The sequence below is a fragment of the Arvicanthis niloticus genome, chromosome 7, assembly GCF_011762505.2.
Source record: "Arvicanthis niloticus isolate mArvNil1 chromosome 7, mArvNil1.pat.X, whole genome shotgun sequence".
NCBI classification, from domain to species: Eukaryota; Metazoa; Chordata; class Mammalia; order Rodentia; family Muridae; genus Arvicanthis; species Arvicanthis niloticus.
This window is the reverse complement of record NC_047664.1, coordinates 55238310-55260294: the sequence shown is the minus strand read 5'-3', so window position 1 is coordinate 55260294 and position 21985 is coordinate 55238310. Positions and strand designations below refer to the sequence as shown.

At 45.3% G+C, this 21985-nt stretch overlaps 1 protein-coding gene across 3 annotated transcripts in view; it reads left to right on the top strand.

The window, feature by feature from the left end:
- The window catches only part of Ccdc149 (coiled-coil domain containing 149), a 93699-nt gene that overhangs the window by 59571 nt on the left and 12143 nt on the right, over positions 1-21985 (top strand). For 2 of the 3 annotated variants that reach the window (XM_034509412.2, XM_034509414.2), the window contains exons 5-11: positions 5871-5987; positions 6740-6912; positions 7605-7677; positions 9035-9119; positions 11514-11658; positions 18644-18720; positions 20224-20256. In XM_034509412.2, coding sequence (XP_034365303.1) covers positions 5871-5987; positions 6740-6912; positions 7605-7677; positions 9035-9119; positions 11514-11658; positions 18644-18720; positions 20224-20256 — 703 coding nt within the window. The remainder of the gene's footprint in view (positions 1-5870; positions 5988-6739; positions 6913-7604; positions 7678-9034; positions 9120-11513; positions 11659-18643; positions 18721-20223; positions 20257-21985) is intronic. The other variant, XM_076938496.1, reaches the window with a different exon arrangement.

The window sequence follows — 21985 nt, the reverse complement described above, 5'->3', positions numbered from 1 at the left end:
AGCCTTTGACAGCTAGGACCAACCTCACCTCAGTCGTCCCTAAGATTTGTGACTTAAGCTAGTGACCTTGTCTCTCCCGGTTTGTGTTCTCACCTGAGTGGGCACCATCATGACCAGCTGTATACAGGGTGGATCCTCCCCAGGTTGAGCATGTTTCAGCACCATGGACAGCACCAGAGCAACACACAAGGGTCCCTGGCCCCAGACTGATCTTGCTCTCTGTAAAGAGGGGGGCATCAGGATCTGCCTCTGGGCTGTGAGGAGCATGGCAGAGGGACAACCCTGATCTGACAAGCATTTGGAAATCCCCATGGAGAGCCCGACACTGGGCTGTGGACACTGAGCTACTGTAGAGCTGATGTCAGGTGTCACAAGTGGATGTGTGCAGAGAGACAAGCATTAGTAGGCAGGGGGCCTAGGAAGCAATAGCTTCAGCTGAGATGAGATGTCTAAGGAAGTCTTTAATCTGAGCCTTGAATAGGATGACAGGAGTGACTGTGGAGAGTTCTATGACGTGCTGTGCTAGGGGCAGAGACAGTACAAACGCCTGGGGGGCTGGGATGAATACCAGGAGATAGGCAGGATGGGGAAGCACAGGCACAAGGTAGCAGTGATGGCACTGGGGCAGATAAGGAGGGTCATATGGGCCTCTCAGCCTCAGCAAGGGCTCTGCACCCATCAGTGCAGGAAAAAGCCACTTCAAGTGCCTGTTGTGAGCAGGGAGCTCCGAGTACATTGCTTTCTCAGCCCAAGGAGGGAGCACATTAGCTAATAGGCACACTAGTGTGTGGATGACAGTTTCTCGAGATCCTAGAGTGGAGCACAGGCTCCATGATTTTGTTTCTAAGATGGGAGAGTGGAGGCATCATTTTTGGCTCATTGAGACAGGATTTCTCTGTGTAGCTCTGGATGTCCTGGATATCACTCTGTCAATCCGGCTGGCCTTGAACTCGGAGATCCACCTGCTTCTGCCTCCTGACTACTGGAATTAAAAGGTGTGCACCACTGCACCTAGCTGACAAACCCTTTTGCATGGTCACTGTTGTATCTGTAAGATCATGTTTATCTTCTTGTGTTTTAAGTTCACAAGTCACATGTGGCATGGCAAGGTCAGGTGACTTTCTCGTATGCACAGCCAGGATTAGCATTAGAATCCGAACACAGAGCATAGTGCCTCCTACCCTGGCTGCCTCCCAGCACCCAGTGGACACAGTGGTTCCAGCAAATGAAAACAATATGAGTTAGAGAACGTGGGAGGCCATGACACGGGCAGCCTGGGGAGAGGTCAAAGAAGGACTGAACCTCTCTGACTCAAGGGCTAGGGAAGCCTCACACAGGGCTAAGCCTGGTGGAGCCTGGGCAGCTGAAAAAGAACCTGGACCCTTTCTGCTATACTGTTTTGTTCCCTGTCCCTCAGCGACATCTAAACTGCAGCTGGGCCTCATGCACCAGCCAAGGACTCATGTCCATGATTCATTCATAAACATTTATTTCTCTCTAAATCAGCAAATGGTGGTGTCCATCGCTGACAGCGAGTGTTCACAGAGCACAAGTCCTCTTGGCACTAGGAAACTATCTGCGGCGTCCTGTTTGCGGATAGCAAGTGTGGGGAGCATTGCTTATTGTCATTCCCCATGGTAGGAAGCCATACCTTCGTGTTCTCTTGTAAGCTTGGGTCTGGAGCTTAGTTCAGCCATCTCTGAAGACAGGAACATACCCTAGGGGGTTGTTCGGACCTCTTAAATGGATGAAGGTGATGATGATGCAGCAGTAGTAGTGGCGGTGACGATGATGACAACGATCATAATGACAATGACAGCAATGACGGTGATGATGGTAATCATCCTGCAAGCAGATGATGTTTATTAAACACACACTTTCTCTGCTCCTGGACTGAGTTAATGTCACAGAGAAGGACCACCCTCTGTTCTTCAGGGCCCTGGCTCTCATTAGCACGGGGGGGGGGGGCAAGCTCAGATTACCCGGATGGTCTTTAAGTTGCACAAGCAGTCCTGGACAGACAGTTGCATGCATGCTTCCAAACTGTAGCATTGTTGATGATTGCAAACATTACAACTTTGCATCGATAGCTGGGAAGATGGAGTGTATACACATATTGAATACATAAATGCAATCACTCTCTGCATAGGAGTGAGGGGAATCACTCAATTTTAGAATGACTTCTTTGCATCCTTCATCCTGCTTGCCTATGTGACCCCTGACCCAGGGTCTCTCAACTATGCCTCCACTCTCTCATTTCATACTGTGCTCTCAGCAGGAAGTTACAGAGGCCTGGAGAGGTTCAAGCTCATTCTTGGGGAGTGAGAGTGGGAAGCCCTAAGCATGCGACCCCAGAGCCTATAAGCTGTCCTTGTGGAAGGCAGGCTTGATGTTCCTGGGCTCTATGTTGCCACAGCAACAACCCCACCAAGCCCCTTCTGCTGACTGCGTTTAAATTTCAGACCCAACAATCCAACTTGAGCCTCAATTTAAAAGTATTTCAACCAGCACAGCCCTGCAATGTGGGAGCAATATTATCTGCACATTAAACACCAAATGATAGCTAACATGTTGATTGACATTTAACCAGCATCCAGTGTGAAGATGGCTGTTTTTTTCCCCCCCCTATGGAGTCAGGCCTCACTAGGCATGTGTAATAATTAATTGGCATTAACAAACATAATCGTATGACTCCAAATGAAGAGTGCAGTGAAGCTGGTTGTGGCTGGAAAGTCAGGTTTCTTTATATCAAGTTCAGCCTGTCTATCTAACATGTTACATGTCAGGGAAAGGCTCTGGTTTTCAAGACATAGCCTAAGTCTCCTGTGGCCTCCTGCCAAAAGCTTGTGTGCTTGTGATCCAGCCTCTGGGGTTTGACAAATGCTGCTTCTTGGCATTGCTGTGTCTTTGGGATGTGCTTTTCCTGTTGTCCCAAGCCAAGGACTAGGTGACATGAAAGATGTTTCACATTCAAACTCTCGCTTGAATCAGCCATTTCTGCTGTTCATGTGTTCCATGGGGACACTGCGATGCTGAGTATGAGCAGGCTAGCCCCTTGGTCCCAGGGGAAGTGGGGAGGTTCCTGCCAGCCTTTGCCACAGCTGCTGTGCCAAGGCTCATCCCGACTGTGTTTTCTGTATGCTTCTATTTAATATAAACTTATTTAACAGGGGTGGTAAACTCTTCAGCACTGAACTAACAGGTTCACTCATTCTTTAGAGTCAGAGGAAGCTGGATTAACTCACACTGTGCTTCCTTCTTGAACTCAGAGACACTAGACATCATACCAGCAGCTTGTGTAAGGTCATCATTGGGAGACCTTTCCCACACTGCCAGTGGGAGTATAGATTACTATAACCACAGGAGGAAATGCTACAGCACTTCAAATTATAAATAAGTAAAATGAAATATATGTGCACCAAACTACTGCAGTTGCACTACTAGGTATATAACCAAGGGAATGAAATCAGTATATCAAAAAGATGACTGCATGCCCATGTTCATTGATATGCTATTCAGGCTAGCCACAGTACAGTGACAAGCTAAGTGTTCCTCAATGGACTGAATAAGGAAGATATGGCGCATGTACCCAGAGGGATACCACTCTGTCTTCATAGTGGATGAAATTCAGAAGACATTATGTTATCAAAACAAAGCAAAAAGCTCAGGAAGACAATTACTACATGATGACATTTATATCCAGAACCTTAAAAAGGATTTTTTTTTTTCAGATACCTTGCACTGGCTAGTTTTTATTGTCAACTTGACACAACCTTTAATCACCTGGAAAGAGGGAACCTCACCTGAAGAATTGCCTCAGTCAGATTGGCCAGTAGCCATGTCTGTGAGAGACTGGCTTGCCTGATGTGGGAAGGCTGGCTCACTGTGGTGGGGGTGGGTGAGGGCACCATCCCTGGGCATGTGGCTCTGGGCTGCATAAAATAGCTAGCTCAGCATGGGCCAGGAGTGAGCCAATCAGCAGCTTGGGTTCTGCTTTCTTCAGTTCTTGCTTGAGTTTCTGTCCTGATTTCCCTCAATGATGGGCTGTGACCTGGGTGTGTAAACTAAAACAAACCCTTTTCTCCCCAAGTTGCTTTTGGTCAGAATTTATCAGAGAAACAAAAAAGCAAACTAAGACAGAAATAGGAAACAGAACATTGCTTTTCTGGGACTAGGGCATGCCTTCGAAGATAGGATTTATCATCCTGCACAGAGTTTCAATTGGAGGGAGGATTAAGCTCCATGCTTTATTACATTGTAGGTGACTATGGTTAGCACCATGCATTGTGCATTTCAGAACAGTTGAATTTCAAAGATTTTCATGGTAAATGATCAATGTGGAAGGTGAAGTGTGTATCAATTACCCTACCATGACTACCGTACAATGTACATACATGCATGGAGGCACCACATCGAGTCCCACACATATATGGATTCTCTAAAAGCATCAAAGACTAATAACAATGTGAGCACTCAACACTAAGCAGGCCCTAGACAGACCATCCACTGTGTGAGGCTGAAGCAGAGAGGCTGAAGGTGGGGTTGTTGACTTCATCCGAGCTGTGCCTCCAGCCCTGTTTCTCCACTCTGAGTATTCAGCAGTGACATCGGAAGACTTTGAAGATGGATTTAGGGTAAAAATAAGTTGCACTGAGTAGAAATATATACAAATACACAAACTGTGAACCTTGAGGATGAACTTAGCAGATTCCATTTAGAGTCAGTTCTGCACATGAGGATCTGCTACCCTCTGGCCTGTCTTGACCCGGGACACTCAGTAAGCCTCATGGGATTCAACAGGGCAGTGAAGAGTTGTTGCATCCTCTCTGCTTTTCTGAAGTTATCGATTCTTTCCAGTTCATCCAGTTCATTGCTGTCTTAATTTCAATGAGGTAATTCTGCCTTGGTTTGAATGAAGTTTCTATCTCTCGCCTGACACAAATCCTTCAGAAAGGCTCAAGTTTAAACCCCCTGTCTCTACTGGTCACTGTTCTTCTAAGGGTCATGCAAGAACAAGGAAAAGCATTCTCACAGTGAGCTGTGCTGGAGTGTCATACCAACATGGTAGGGACAACCTGTCCCTAGAGCTTCATGTGCATTTGAGCCCATCCACATGTATCCATCAGGAGAAGTGGATCAACCTTATTAGGATAAGCATATTGTGATGGGCAAGCATGGGTGTTTGGAGACCAAGGGGTTCATCTTGTGATTTCTCCTATAATTCCTGCTGTGGCCTTACCTGGGAGACTGGAGCACCGTGTGCATGGTGTTGTCATCCCCACACATATTTGAGTACTTCATGTATTTGGTCACTCATTGTCTCAGACATTAGTTTTTAGTGCATGCTTTATCAGAGCGCATACAAGACCTGTGCTATCTAGTGCAATCTACTTATCTTTTTCTCAAGAAGCTGGTCCACATTGGGGCCATTCACGGACAGACAGGAATACTTACTGGACCTTGAATAGCATTTTTAAGGTTCCTGATAGCACTGCCTAGTGGTGTAATGTGGGATGCACCCATTTTGGCAGATCCTTATCAGTATTAGAGGGTTGCTTTGGATCTTTGCTAAGTCCTCACTGTGGCAGTGCCCTATAGCACACTCAGCTTCCAGGATCCAGCCTGGGTACCCCAGCCTTACACAGAATGTGTGCACATACATGTCACCTTGCACGAATTATAACAAAAGTTCCTCTTAAAACTTTGTAATCTTTGCAGGTAGCTTGTCCTGTACTTTCTTGCAGTTGTTCTTGCAAGAGTTCTTCCAGAAATTTCTTTCTGGAAGTAGGACCTTGAGATTGGGAGGGGGGATGTACTCATTCATATTCTTTCTCTCTTCCTTTGCCTTTTTCCGATAATGGAAACCGCAGCTGTTGAGGATGACAATTGCGAAACAAAGGCTCGGAGATGAAGAAATTGGCATGAGGCACTTTGCAGCCCATGAGAGGGAAGACTTGGTTGAGCAGCTGGAGCGAGCTAAGGAACAGGTGACTGCTGAGCTCTGTTTGGGTGGGGGTGCCTGCATGTGGTCCCACAACAGGAAGCAGGGGACACAGGATCCTGCGGCCCTTCATAGCAGGAGGTAGGGCACATGTGTTATTGTGACCTTGCACAAGAGGCCAGAGGATGACAGGAGAGGGCTCGACTTCCTCAGCTCTTCCTAGGTTCCTGATGAGTGACTGACCCCTAGCTGAGTGTTGTTATTTGAGCACACCAAGAGACTTGCTACCATTCAACCACACAGACCACAGGGAGGAAATGTGACAAACTGGCCTTTAATTTATACGTTTCCACTAGGATGCTGAGTGATACTTTTAGGCAGGACTTCAGAGAGTGCAGACCCCTGCCTGGAGAGCAGCTACAAAAATGAATAGATACTTCCTTTCTCTTGTCTTGCTAACTGGCCACTGGATGCCCAGGTTTGAGTGGCTTGGAACCCTGTGTATTTGTAAGACTCTAAGATGAGCTTGCCGTTTCCATGTCTGTGAACGAGAGCAATGTGCAAGGGTTAGGGGTCAAGCTCATCCATCCTTTCCGTGATAAGTGTCTGGCTGGGAAGTATCCCCTAGCTCCAGCCCTTACCCAGCCTGCAATACAGTGTAGTGCAGTATGCCATATACTCTAGTACTTGTATAGTACCCATAAGCTCTCCGAGTCAGCCAATCAATCCATGCGGAAGTTGCATCCCTGACTCAAAAGCCTATGTTTGAGAACCTCTGTGACATTCCTTGGATTTCAGATAGAGTCATTAGAGCATGACCTACAGGCCTCAGTGGATGAACTCCAGGATGTTAAGGAAGAACGGGCTTCCTACCAAGACAAAGTGGACAGGCTGAACCAGGAGCTCAACCACATCCTGGGTGGTCACGAGAACCGTATTATTGATGTGGATGCTCTGTGCATGGAAAACAGGCAAGTTCCATGCATCCCAGGGAGATTGTATGTGTGTATGTCTCTCTCCGTGTGTGTATATTTCCCCTGAAACCCTGCCTACAATTGGGATAGCTGCATTTGGAATAAAAGGCATGACACAACCCCAAAATATTGGCACTGGCATGTGCTGGTTATAAAAATAAGAAGGAAGAGATACCCACATATCCAGCCTCCCTTGCTCTCCATATACCTTCTCTGATTGGGCCACAGGGGTGAAGAGCCAGGGAGAGTTGTTTGTGATTGCTGTCAAGGAGAGGGGAAAAGAATAAGAAAATAAATTGAGAAATTCCCTTAGCTGTGTCTTTGCCCCCAGGCACACTTCCTCGTGTAGCTGTGTCTGACTCATGTTATGGCTGGCGTCTTCTCTTCCTGGTTTGCTCCCCAGTGGAGTTATCTTAATGAGAATTATGTGAAAACGATGCTGTCATCCCTTAGGGGATCTTCAAGAGAGCTGTCTTAAAATTGGGTGTCTGTGATTTGGGCATGTCTGACCTTGATCACATCTATTTAATAAAAGGTCACATTTTTCTTTCCCCCTCCCCTTCAGGATGAGAAAGAAGTCATTACATGCACACGACGAGGCTTCATGTTTTGCTCATATCATTCAGTGGGCTTCATTTTGCACCCATGTCCCTTTTGGTTATGTGTATGTGTTTGTTTTATTTCTCTAGATATCTCCAGGAGAGACTGAAACAACTCCATGAGGAGGTCAGCCTTTTGAAATCGAACATCGCCAAGTACAAGGTAACCTAACCAAGTCTGAGATTTGCCATTCAGCATCTGAGTGTCAGCCTACTATGATTCTCATTAACACTTCAAAGACATTTTGTCACTCTCCTGTCCTTCTTACATGGAGCCCAATAAGATTCCTAATTGGAGTAGCCAGGAAAACCAGACACAAACCAATGGATTCCCAACATCGTTTTTCCCCAGCATCTGCATCTATGTCTATAGTCTGGACAAGGCACTCTGAGACCTCCAAAACCTGTGTGCTTCTACCTTGGAGCCTCAGCCCTGTGAATGCAGGGGTCCTCTTCAGTTCCTCGATGAAACATTGCAGTTGTCAGATGCTATTTATCTCATAATTATCCCTAAGAAAATGGCTTCTGTGGGAGAAGAAACAAAGATGGGCACCACAACCCATGTGCTAATATGGAGGCACCCTGAACGGACAGAATGTCACCCTGAATGGACAGAATGTCACCCTGAACGGACAGAATGTTAGAATTTGCTGCACTGTTATGTAGTCTAATCCCAGCTGCATTGGTTTGATAATATCTATTTCTGCAGATGTTAGTTGTAAGTGTTATAATTGGAAGACTCTCCTGGGTCTCTCTGCTTTGAAAACAGATTGGCGTCTCTTCCTGAGGGTGAAGTTTCACAGCTAACTGAATGCTAGGGAGAGCTGGCACATTGTCCTGGTTGTTGACACTGGATTTTGTTCTCAGAGTTCACCACCAGCATTCCATTTGGTGGAAGCCACTTCATTTACATCAATGTATAGATAAACAGGAGCCAAGGAAGTATGTGCTTTTTAGTATGTAAATTTACAGCCGTATCTACCCTTTCATGTATTGCGTATCCTGTTCATGTTCCAAACCCTGGCTTACTACTGCATATTGGTGTGAATGCAAGAGTCTATTCTAAGAATGGTAGCAGCATGTTCACTCAATCCTGTGTCCAAGGCAGACATCACTAATTGACCATGATCTCTTTCCAATCTAACCATCATATCTTTCCAGATAATACCTCTGGTACATAAAAGCAAATGTAGTGTTCATCTCATGTCTATTCTAATATGATTTCCATAGCAGGTTACACTGGGTTCTTGCCTCAGATTTGATTTAAGGAACATGAATTAAATACCTCTGAATATAAGGGACTACAATTACTGCCTTTCTCTTTTGCAGTAACTTAAAAGCCAAACCAACCCTCTCTGTGGAGCCTTTTAAAACTCCAAGGACTGAGAGTCCTATGTTTTTAGGCTACATTTGGAGTCTGCCAGGGTTCTTATGAGTACACAGGGTGATTCCTTAACAAGGAATTTTTCTGTCACTGCCTTTTCTGACAAAGGTTTTTGGTCTTTCCATTGCTGCTGCAGAATGCTCTCGAGAGACGGAAAAACTCCAAAAGCCAAGGCAAATCCAACAGTAGTGCCCTGACTGGGGTCTTGTCTGCGAAGCAAGGTAGGCGGTAATATCTAGAAGCGACCAACTTCAGCACAGAGCTGTAGTCTTTGTCCCACTCAAGCCTCTGGGTTTCTGGAACAGAAAACTGTGGCTCCTGACTGCCACTTACAGCAGGATTGCCTGAGTCCTTCCAACCCAGATCAACCCCTACCTAGGCTCCTGGTTTGACAGGTCTTGAGAACAGGACCTGAGAATTTACATGTCTGCAGGGTTGCCAGGCCATGGTGTTGCAGTGGGAGACTCTACTTTAAGAATCACCATCTTTAAGCCTCACCAGTGATCGGATCTATGTTCTCCTGAGGATGTTTTTCCTTTCCCATTACCACCTGTGAGCCTCTAGAGGCTCAGCCCTTTTGAGTTTATTCCTCTGGGTCTCTACAGGCACCTACAACATAGGACATAGGTGTTGGTACCATGGATCATGGGGATGCATGCCGTTTTCCAAGAAGCTTTTATTGATTGCAGCTTTGCTCCTCCTCCCTGTCGATTCCAATGAAAAATAATGATCTTCCAGGAGCAGTCCAGGGGAATAAATAGAAGAAAGCTTGAGTCTGGTACTTTATATTCTGCAGCCAGTTCTCCACTTAAGCCTAGGATGCACAGGCCTGCTCCTCAGCTGCTGACACTATGGACCAGCAGCTATCATGGCCCAGTCTTAATTAGAACTGGCTTTAAAAAGCATAGCATCTTCAGTGGACCTAACAACCAAGGTTCTTTCTCAAGTAGCTTCCTTTTCCCACTGATCTAGGAGAGAACATGCTGGAATTGCTCTTGAATGGGCAGCTATAGTACTCTATAGAAGTGTGGAAAACCCCATCCATCAATGTGGTTCAGCAGTAAAGTGTCTGTCGTGTAAGCGTGAGGCCCTGTGTAAGCGTGAGGGATTTCAGATCCCCAGTGCCCATGTAAAAATTTTGTTGTAGTGGAGTTTGAGGCATACTGGCCTATCTATCAAGTTCTAGGCTAGCCAGGGCGGCAGAGCGAGACCTTGACTCAAAAGTAAAAAGTGAAGAGAGATTAAGGAAAGAACTGATATCAACCTGTTTCCTCTACATATACTCACACATGCATGTACACATGTGAACATGTACACATGCACAATTATACACATAGAGAGAGAGAAAGAGAGAGGAGAGAGAGAAAGGAGAGAGAGAGAGAGAGAGAGAGAGAGAGAGAGAGAGAGAGAGAGAGAATACCGATGCATGGTTAGCTCTGGATACCATACCTAGCTACCAGCTTAGAGTATGGCCCCCTGTCCTGACTCTTATGTCACAAGTGCCAGCCACACTAAAGACCATGCAGAGATATGCCCTGACCCAAGTCTTCTGGAAAAGCCTATGAGAGAACCTTATTACCATGAGCTTTGATTGGATAGGTAATCAAAATGTATGAGCATAGCAACCCATTATGACAAACCTAAACAGATCCCTTAGCAAGAACTAGCAAGAAATACGTTAGGCAGATATGAACTTTTAACTGAAAGAATGTTCTCATAATTCTGCATTTCAACTGAAAATGGCATAAATATCTGGCTAAATTATTCTTTTATAGACCTAGATTGGCTATAGAAGTGGGTGTTCACCTTTATGATTTAGGGGATATAAATGGGATTGCAATGTTGTTAAGTGAAGAAGTAATATCCCCCCACCCCTTTTAGAAGACTATTGAATGAATCTGTATACATACATATAGTCACATAGGATATGTGAGTCGAAAGAGTCACAGTGTTTTGTCACAGTCAAGAGGCGTACCAGGGTGTCTTTTTCTCACCACTGATTTACCCCTTTAAAGTGCTATATTACTTTTGCAATAGTCAGAGAGCCCGAAGATCAAGGAACCATTGTCATCTGCAGGGCAGTATGACTTTGAACGAGTATTTTTAACCCATCTGAGACTTGCTTTATTGTTTACAAAATGGAAATAAATGATACTTGCTAGGTTTTATTTTTCAGTTCAAAATCTCAGTGAGTTAGCATAAAAAAAGTCTTCACCCACTGGCAAGTGAAAATATTATTAGTCTCTGAATAGCTAACAAGTGTCTGGATGTGAGCTTGGCTCAGTGAGAGTGTACTCGCTTAGCATGTGCAAAGCCCTGGGTTCTATCCCAGTTTGACAAAAAGAAGAAGATAAAAATGGGGGGGGGGTGAGGGGAGGGGTGGGGAGGGGAGGAGTGGGGAGGGGAGGGGAGGGTCAGACCTCTTTAAGGCTTTTCCACTTAACTCTCACACTGGGTTTTCTGTTGTTTTCCTCGTGGTCATTGAGGAAGACTCTCAGTAAAACACAAGTGTCTCATCAAAGCTTGGAACTCCCATTATCCAGGAATAACCAACATGGGTTTGCAGTCTCATGTTTCAGAATACATGACGGAGCTGTCCACTCTGTCTTCCCTAGTTCAGGATCTGCTCTCTGAAGACCATGGGTGCAGCCTCCCAGCTACTCCTCAGTCCATAGCTGACCTGAAGTCTTTGGCTACTGCCCTGCTGGAGACGATCCATGAGAAAAACATGGTCATTCAGCATCAGAGGCAAACCAACAGGTGGGTAGTAGGTCTTTAGTCTAGGTGGTAACAGAGTGGGCTTCCAGAAATAAGCCACAAGCCTTCTGGGAAGAAGGTAACATCCCTGCTATCTGGGGGGGGGGGGGGGGGGGGAGGAGGGGAAGGATAACAAACATGAAACCAGAATCATGCTTCTACGTTGCTTTGGCATCCTGCTTATCCATCAGAGTCAATGAAGCAGGAATCCTAATTTCTAGAGAGCCCATCCTGGGAGCTGCAGTCTAGGCAACACCAGTTTCACGGTGGCCCCCATAGGACAATGCTTGCCCTCTCGCCTCTTTCTTAGGTCTTCTTTGCCCCTCAGCCCCAAGACTTGGCTCTGAGGATCTCTGGTGGCCAGGAAAACAATCATAAACTTTCTATAGGCTGCTGTGCATGTGAGAGAGCCTCCTGGTGTGCTTTCAGATAATCAAGAAAAGGCAAAGTAACTAAGTATCCTGTTTGGTTTATAATGAATGTTAGTTACATTGTATCCAACTGAGCAAGTTAAGGTAGTGTGATGGTTTGTATATGCAGCACGTTAAGGTAGTGTGATGGTTTGTTTATGCAGCAAGTTAAGGTAGTGTGATGGTTTGTATATGCTTGGTCCAGGGAGTAGCACTGTTGAGAGGTGTGGCCTTGTGGGTGCGGGCTTTAATATGCTTGTCTCAGTTGCCTGGAAGGCAGTATTCTGCTAGCAGCCTTCACATGAAGATGTAGAACTCTCAACTCCTCCTGCACCATGCCTGCCTGGACTCTGCCATGTTCCCACCGTGATGGTAATAGACTAGACTTCTGAACCTTTAAGCCAGCCCCAATTAAATGTTGTCCTTATAAGAGTTGCCTTGGTCATGGTATCTGTTCACAGTAGTAAAACCCTAACTAATCCAGGTAGGTTGAAACAGTGGTCAGAGCAGAATTGAAAATATCCTGAGAATAATGGCTGAGAACAGTGATTAAAACTTGTGCACACACAAGTCCATTTTCTGTTCCTATAACCAAGACTAGGTAATTTATGAAGATTTTTTTAAAAGCAAAAAGTTCACTTCTCACACTCCAGGGGGCTTAATTCAAAAGCATGTCACTGTGTCTGGTGATGGTCTTCATGCCACATCTGAACATGACCCAGACTCCATGTGGTCAAACATAGCAAGCGTGCTCACTCTGGACCCTAGAGGTGCCCTGCTCGGGGCCTCACCTTCCTGATACCATCTCATTCTAATCACCCCCTAATGGTGATTAGCATTGACCTATGAGCTTAAAATGTAGCTTCTAACAGAGCAGGGCCAGCTTTGTAGCATGCAGTCTACACCTAGAAGGATTTGGCATTTGGCCAGATAATGCTACCATTATCTTTTTATGGAAGTTGGGGGTTTGGGGGTGGATGAGGCTCACAATTTTATCATGCACAGAACCCTGAAAATTATAGGTGGTCCTGCTCCCAAGACCCACACTCAGAGCTACAGTGACACTGCTGAAGATTTGAGCAAGAACAGATATTAGGCTTAGAGGGGAGGGACCTGAGAATTGGGGCTGCCAAAGGCAGGGACACCCAGGGAAGAGGCCACAGGAAGATGATTGAAAGTGTTATAAAAACAAAAGAGAAAAAGGGGAATGATGGAGTGAGGAGAGGACCGTACCAGAGATGAAGATGTATGTGGGAGAAGCAGGAGCATCAAAGGGAGGCCGGCAATCTCCCCGGATGACAGGGTAATTTATTGACAGGAGAAGTTTGCAACAGCCTTGCAAAATGAAACAGCCATGCCCAACTGCAGCTACTCTCAGGAAGCAGGGTTGGGAATCTGGCAGGGGAGGAGCTGTCCCCGAAGATCCCGTGAAGCAGGCAGTGAGCATGCTTCTTATTCCTGAGCCCCTGGCCAGTGTCTCTGGGCTCCTTTGAACCTTACCATAGCCAGTGCAACAGGCCCAGGCCCCAGATGCAAACCTCTTTCTCCCTGTATGGAGGCTGGCATCTCCATTCATCATGTTATTTTTATTTGAGCATGCCTTTGCATATTTTGCCATTTTAAAACAGTTCTCTGAGCCATGGTTGGAAAACTGTGGGTTTCTACATAGCTCAGCTGTCCAAAACCCCTACTTGGGAGAAGTCACCAGTTCTTGTGCTCACGGGTCCTTCAAGTCATGCAAACAAAGGCATAGTGCATGAAAGCACACCCAAGTATTCATATACTCATGGATTTTTTTTTTTTAAATCAAAAAAGCAGCTCTTCATTATCACAGTGAAGGGAAGGGCACCCTTTGTTCCTTTGTTCTTCTGCTTGCTTTCTGGCCCTGTAGCGATAGACCGTGGCAATGCACCAACAAGTGTCAAGTGTGCCGTTGTTGGTGCTTTGAAGGCCTTCTGTTTCATACTTCCTGGGGGTGCACAAAGAAGTTAACTGTACTATAAATGAAGGGCTGACAACAGAATGAGAATTTGGTCAGCTCACTGGTGGCTCTCATAATTTAGCCTTATTAATAAGGGAAAGCTTTATTAGGGCAAGGTAGTACCTCAGGACTACAGACCTTCCCTTCCGGAAGCTCATTCTCTGCTTAGTAGCTTTCTACTGTTTGACAATGACCTCCTCCCGGCAGGGGCTCCCGTGGGAGCCATCTTGATAACTGCTAAATACCATGGGATTTATGTTCGAGTGCTGTTCAGTGGCCATTCATTTGCTGTACCTCTTGCTGACACATTAGCCATTACCTGGTGATGACTAAAGGGAGAAGGGTCCCTTATCTAACAAACTAATGCCATAAGCAGAAGCTATGGCTGCTGAAGTACTGCATGTCCTTGCCAGTAGTGAGGTGGTGGCTGATTCAATCACAGACCTTATGTTCTTCCCTAGATGGTGGTAAGTAAGTTGGCAAGTCTTCTAAGTCTCCTGTAACAGTGAGTCTCCAAAGGCTCTGGATGCTTCATGACAGGTAGCTCAGAGGGCCACAGCTTCCCCTTCAGGACTTCGTTTGTCCCCTCCCTTAGGAATGTCACCAGACTGGCCATCTCCTGGACTCTCTTTGCTGATTCCTAACCTTGTGCCCAGTAATGTCATTAGAAGCCATGATACTAAGTCAGTACAGACGCTGGGCATCTGGAGGATTTTCTTAGACTGCGGGGCATACAAGGGGAGGACATATACTGAAATCTCTCATATCTTAAAACAACCTGTAATTACCTTAAACACACACACACAAATTCCCCATCCTACAAAACCCAAAAGGCCTCCTCTCCAAGTCTGAGTGTGCCTCCAGCTGCTGCCCTGCATGCATCTGTGTGCTACTGGCTGTCTTCCTTGCAGATCCATCTCCCTTCCTGTATGCTAATCTGTCTTAGCTTCTTACTTGGGAACTGGGGTTACTTTCATTCTCTGACACCTCCCATGCACTTCCGTCTGTGACCCCTTCCTGGAAGAAGTGGACCCTTCATCTGTGACCACTTCCTGGAAGAAGTGGACCCTTCATCTGTGACTACTTCCTGGAAGAAGTGGACCCTTCATCTGTGACTACTTCCTGGAAGAAGTGGACCCTTCCCATCAGCACTTCTCTCCCAGTGGCTTCTGGCTCTATCTTGTTCCTATTCCTTTCCTTGTCCCAGCCCTTTTTTGCTTCACAATGTTGGCAAGTAGATCTCCTCCCTAACCCCATGCTCAGATGCTCATCTCTTCCATGAGTTGCCATGTGTCCATATGTCTCTAATGCAGCCTCAGCTCCTCTGTTTCCTCCCTATGGCCCTGTTTCTTTGGCTTCCCTGCATCCCTATTGGACTGTTGGGCACCATCTTCATCTTCCTGGATGAGTGTCTTTCTGCCTCTACTCCCAGTTCTTATCCATCCTCAACCTCATCTGAGGACCATGTCCTAAGCTTCTCTCTGCTGTCCAGAACACCTCAATAGCTCCCCAGAACTTGTGATTAAAAGCCAGACTGTTCTCAGCCTGGCCACAGACTCCATCTTCATCAGAGACCCCACCAGCCTCTCTGGTTCTGTGGTTCTCAGCTTTTATTAGACTTTTGTTTTTAGGCTTAGTTTTTGCCTGATTACCTGCTGCATGACCCTGAGTGAGTCATTGCCCTTTGTGAGCTTCAAGTTCCTCATCTACAAATCAAGGACTGCCTAGGCAGGTGCTGAAAAGAAAAACACACACTCAAAAAAAAAAAAAAAAAAAGCAAAACAAAACACAGGGCAGTGTATGTGTTGTTCAGAGGCAAAACGCCTGACTTAGATCAAATGCTGGGTACATATCAGCTGTCCTTGGCTCTCCTATCACATGGTGCTTGTGTGATTACCAGCAGACTATTGTTCTCTAGGAATAGGGAAAGGGGCTTCTCCTTTCAATTTCCCCTCCATCCTGTAGCACAGAGGTGGATCCCAGGAGCTGGGTGTGAATTGTTTCAAGCTTCCTGAGCTAGATTCTCTCTCTCTCTCTCTCTCTCTCTCTCTCTCTCTCTCTCTCTCTCTCTCTCCATCCTGAGAGCTGCCAGCCACTGTGGCTCTCACAGCCTCTTACACCAGCTCTCATAACCCCTGCCCAAGTCCCTGGGTGAGGCAGGCAGGCGATCCCTCCCAGTCATGCAAAGCAACTTGGGTTGTGGTTTGTACACCACCTATGGCTATATCCGTATTTCTATGAGAATGTACAGTTTTAAGGATCCTGTACTTGTGCTCATGAAAAGGACTCTAAGAAGGGTTGTCATAAAGAGCCACTAAGGGGGTATGTGTTACAATTCTGGGAAAAGTATCTTGGGCTGTACTTTTGACATGACCTATGGCTATATCCATATTTTGATGAGCACAGTTTTTAAGGAGTACTTGTTTACACATGGGAAAGAATGTAAAGGGTGTTATTTTAAAGTGCCGAGAGGGTATCTATTAAGAACATGAAGTTCAGAGGCTGAGACAGCCTTGGGATCAGATCCAGATTCATCACTGAGTCTGGTAAGTAGTTTAGGCCAAGCTAACTAACTTCTGTATTAGGTAAATGTTTAGCATATCTGGTGCCTCCTACTGAGGACTCTGGGAAAATCAGTTTTCATTTGTGTCCACGGCAGTACTGTCATGATCATTGATGGTTCTATTGCTGCTGTTGCCACACCTGCAACTTCTGGATTCTTTTATTACCTCCAGCCCTACATCCATGCTGGTATCAGACCAATGAACAGAGCTACCACTGATAAACTCAAGCAGGATCCCTGGATGTAGAATGTGGGGATGGGTGGGTCCTAGTCACTCCACTCATTCCATTTCTGGGAGAAATGGCTGGGTTATCCAGAAACAGCATGAGCAAAGCCTCTGTGCTCTACCTGTAAATCCAGATTGGGGCATCCCTCAGCATCACTGAAGAGTGTGGAACTGTGCCTTTGTTCCTAAGAGGCAGCTGCAGACATGTGATCTGATCTCATTCAGAGGCAAGCATGAGTTCAAGCACTGTGGTGATTGTATGTCAGACACATCAGCTGTGAGGAAGGGTGCTGGGATCAGAAGGTCTGAACAAAATACTGAAAGGCTGATTAGCATTGGTGTCTGTGGAAGGGTCACAGGTGTGAAAGCAAAACAGACCCAACAGATGGAGCAAGATCTGAAGTTGTTGGTGAGCACCCTGCAGACTGTGAGATCTGAGGAAATGAGGGAAAGATAAGCCCTTAGTAACCAGATGAACCAAACCATGTAGAGCAATGGCAGAGTTTCCCTGTGAACTCTAAGGAAAGATTAAGATACCACAGGTCGATTCAGGTAAAATCAGGATGAACTGAGCTGTATATATGTGTGGCTATATATGCATATTCATGGCCCTAAATGTATGTGGGTGTGCGCAGCTATCTCTGGAATAGAAAGAGACGTAGGAGAGTAATTCTGCTGCTCTAATTTATCCCACTGAAAGGAATGGAGAATTTGCTATTAAGGAGATTTTCGTGTCATTTCAGCACAGCAGTGCCAAGAAAATCTCCCAAATAAAAATAAAGACTGGTTTCCAATTCCAGACCACTGGAAAGCAAGGTTTTAGATGACTGCCAATCATTTCTGAGCTATGTTTAATGTTTGGAGCAAAGGAACAGATGTTTACCTATGCATGTCTACAAAGCCTGCCTTCCAAGCACACCGTCTGATCTTTTCCAGTGCGCATTTTAGAACTTAGATATCGCAGCGAGTCAGAATGGTGTATGGAGGTCAGAGGAAAACTTACCAGTCAGTTCTGTTCTTCCACCATGTGTGTCCTGAGAATCGAACTCAGGTCACTGAGATTGCCATAAAATGCCTTTACCTGCAGAACCGTAACACAGTCCCACTGGGAGAAATGGAAAGCATGTGTGATGGAATGCACTGTACAAAATTCCCAAATAATTAACATTTGTTAAAACATTGTGTTGGAGGGAAGAAAAAGAAAACTTGTGAAATATTTGTTCTTTACCTTTTCCACAGATGATTGTAGGTTATGAACAAAGAAAAAGCATGTGTTTATTTACACACATTTATTTGTCACCTACATTGTACCAGAAATTGTTCTGGTTATCCAGGGCATGCACATCAGTAAGACCTAGTGTGGTCGCGCAGAAGCTGATCTTATTACTTTATTGCTGCAGATGAAACATTTCCAAGTGTGTCCATCTATTTCACCTACTGGTTCCCAAAATCAAATATTCTCTCAAAGAGGGTCTGATGTTCCTAAGGACATTCAAAATCAATTGTCATCTTTAGCAATGAGCATTTCTCAAGTGGAAATTCCTTATGATGTTTTGGTCAGTGGTGGAATAATTGTTTAAGCAGGGGATTCCCTCGTAGAACAGAATTCAACTGAATAATGTGTACGTGACTATGTGCATGTTTCATGGTATTTTCTATTTCCATGTGAACTTCCAATAAAGTGTGTATCATGTGTGCATGCTCTATTTTTAGATCCTGAATCTACTGACTTTCCTATTACCTATGACCTAGGCACAAGCAGTGACAGGTGACTTCATCTCCTCTCATGGTCTTCTTGCCTTTTCTAGAATCCTAGGGAATCGAGTGGCAGAGCTAGAGAAGAAACTAAGGACTCTGGAAGTTTCCGGTTTGTGGAGTCTTCCAGGTAAGCAGAAACTGATGAACAGTGGCTTTCATCTTGTTTAGGATTGTGTTCACTTTTGAAAGAACTTTCTGACATGAGTTTCCAAGAAGATTCTACCTGTTTGAGGCCCTTGGAATTGGAGGCTTTTGAGAAACAGCTCACAAGTGTTTCAAATTGAGAAACCCATCCCATGTCAAGTCCATGGATGGGACAAACTCAGAAATATACAACATATTTTCAAATTCTCATCAGTGTGGGGCACTGAAGTTTAGGTAGCCTAACTTCTCAAACTGTCGTTTTGTGTGTGTGTGTGTCTGTGTGTGTCTGTGTGTGTGTGTGTGTGTGTGTCTGTATGTGTTAACCTTTGTGAATGCCCGTGAGTTGTTTCATTTCTTATCAGTAAAGATTTATTCCATGTTAACCTTCTCTCCCTAAAACGAATGGGAGAATATACAAAGATTTGTTCAATTTAATCACCGGTCCTAAAAACGAATATAAGATCTTACAAAGATTTGTGCAATTTAATCATCAGTCCTAAAGTGGAATGTAAAATCGCACAAAGATTTGTTCGGTTTAATCACCAGTACTAAAAATGAAGCGCCAACCGTTTCTCCAATCCAGATGTACTTCACAGCCGCCTTCCTCTGCCTTCCCCCACCCCCAGCAGTTTCATGTAGCTTGAAAACAAAAGTTTCTTGAGGAGATTTTTCTCCCCACATTTGTCCAATGTGTGAGGAGCCGTGGTGTTTCTCTCTAATGAGCTATACTTATCCTGTTTATGCCAGTAAAATGCCCCTCTCAGGAGACCCCATCAGTTCTTCACCTTCCTCTTTACGCTGTTTGGAAACTTATATTTATCATTTTCTGCCGCCTCCTGGTTCCCTGGAAGGAACATTGTCCGGGTATTTTTAGTGTCTTACCCTTTCAGTGCAAAGCGGTCTCCTCTTCGCTCGGCTCCCGTGGGCTGCGTTCCTGTATGGATGAGAAATGAGAATTGCCACAGGAGAGGAGGTGGACCACACCACGTTTTCCTCAGTGGAAATCTGAATAGCTGCCTTAGGTTGCCTGCAAGTGTGTTTCATAAATTGGAATTTTTTGCAGCGATTCCTTGAACTGGATGTCAAAAGACCTCACGGAACTAATTAGTGGCGAGTGCCATCCTGGGGGTTTGAATGGTCCATTTTGCACCAGCCGCTTTTGATGATGTTCAAACCACATCTTCTGTGAAGGCCTTTCTTTTACTGCATTGAATTTCAACACAGACAGACAAATTTGTCATTTATTTGTGCAGTCAAATTGCTGTTTTTGTGCATGTACCGAAGCTTTGATTTTTTTTTACCCCCTCTCAAAATGACTTGGTGAATTTTCTCACTGTTTCATTTGTGTGATTTATGTAAAAAGATGGATGTTGAATGGGTGAATCGATGCAGGGAATTTCCTGTGTCTGGTGTTTGTTTGGTCAGGTGGGACTTCAATGGCTGTTCTGCAATAATGACTATTTTTCCCTTCTTTTTGCTGCTGAAGGCCTGAGCTACAATGTTTCAGTCGGATTCGGGAGTATGTTCATTTTTGAAATATTTGGGGTTTCTTGTAGCTAATATGGGGGGGGGGCACATGCTATCATCCATGAATATAAATAGTAGAAATTTGTTATCCACCTTTCTGTTAATATTCTAGATAGACTAACTTGTTGAGATAGGGCATTCAGTTAGTGCAAAGCAAGTATTAGTGAGTAGTTAGCTTAAGGACCAGCCTCGGTGGGTTTTATACTGTGGGCTTGGGGGTTCTAGTCACTGGCTACCACACAGATACAAATGGAGCGCAGGAGAGAGAGGGCAGGGAAGAGACTTTCCCCTTTGGATACAGACTCACTTTAGAGCACACACGAAGGATGTGTGGAGGTAGCCTTGAGATAGGGAGTTTGCAGTCCTGGAGAGTAAGGACAGGGAGTGGGGTATTGCTTCCTGTGTGAATCACATTGGCTGCTGACTCCTGCTTTTGTGTGTCTCCATACTGCATGGCAGAGCGAAAAGCAATGTGTTCTCTCCTCCCCACACCTCCTCTGCCTCCCCCGTCTCTTCTTTCTCATCGACTCCCCAAGCAGCAGCTGAATCACAGTAGAACGTTTCTGAGTCCCAGGAGTTTTGGATAACTGTCTTATTTACAAGCATCTCAAAGGGAACAGTGTCCTCTCCAGAAAATCAGTCCATCTATGGGCTGGTATCTAGTTTGAGCTTCAGCTTTGTGAATATAGTACCATGCTAGGCAACCTGGCCCCTGGCCCCCTTAAACCTATAGTCTATCTAAGGAAGCAAGGTGAATCTCCATCAAGCAGTGATGGGGAAAACAACATATTCCAGACTTAGTGTTGGATGAGTGCCCGAGTTAGACATACTAATGAGATGATGTGGAGAGTCATCTGACCCCCCCCTGCCCCCCTGTGTAGAACAGTTAAGAACAGGAAGATTTGGGATAACAGATACTTGGTGTGTATTAGGTATACCCATTCTCACACCCATCACAGACATTGCTAATTGTCTTAGTTAGGGTTTTACTGCTGTGAACAGACACCATGACCAAGGCAACTCTTTTAAGGACACCATTTAATTGGGGCTGGCTTACAGGTTCTGAGGTTCAGTCCATTATCATCAAGGAGGGAGCATGGCAGCATCCAGGCAAGCATAGCACAGGAGGAACTGAGAGCCCAACATCTTATTCCAAAGGCAAGCAGGAGAAGACTGGCTTCCAGGCAGCTAGGATGAAGGTCTTAACAAGGCCACACCTCCAAACAGTGCCACTTCCTGGGCCAAGCATATGCAAACACCACCATAACCTATCAAAGCATTTTTCCTCCCTGATGTGGCAGCAGTCTTCCACATTGGCCAGCTTTTTGTCAGAGCTGATGTAGAAGAACAATTGTTTTTCCTAATCTAATCTCATATGCTCATTTTACCATAGGAAACAGAGAGGGAGTTAGATGGCACGTAAGGTCATATGTTTTAAATTTCACAAGCCTTCTTCTACGGGTGCTGGATGACTGAAATTCTGAGCCAAGATACATAGGCAAATGATGTAAGAGGATACTGGCTGCTAGACCAGAGAGGAGGGGTCCAGAAGGCAGAAAAACCTCTTCCTAGACTCTAGTGGGCTGTCTAAGAGTCCACAAGGCAGAAGGCTTCATGTGTCAGTTTCCCCCCCTTCACTTCTGACCAGCACCATAAAGTTTTATTTTGTTTTGTTTTATGAGTCAGCCTCATGGACCCCAGGCTAGCTTTGAACTTGCTAT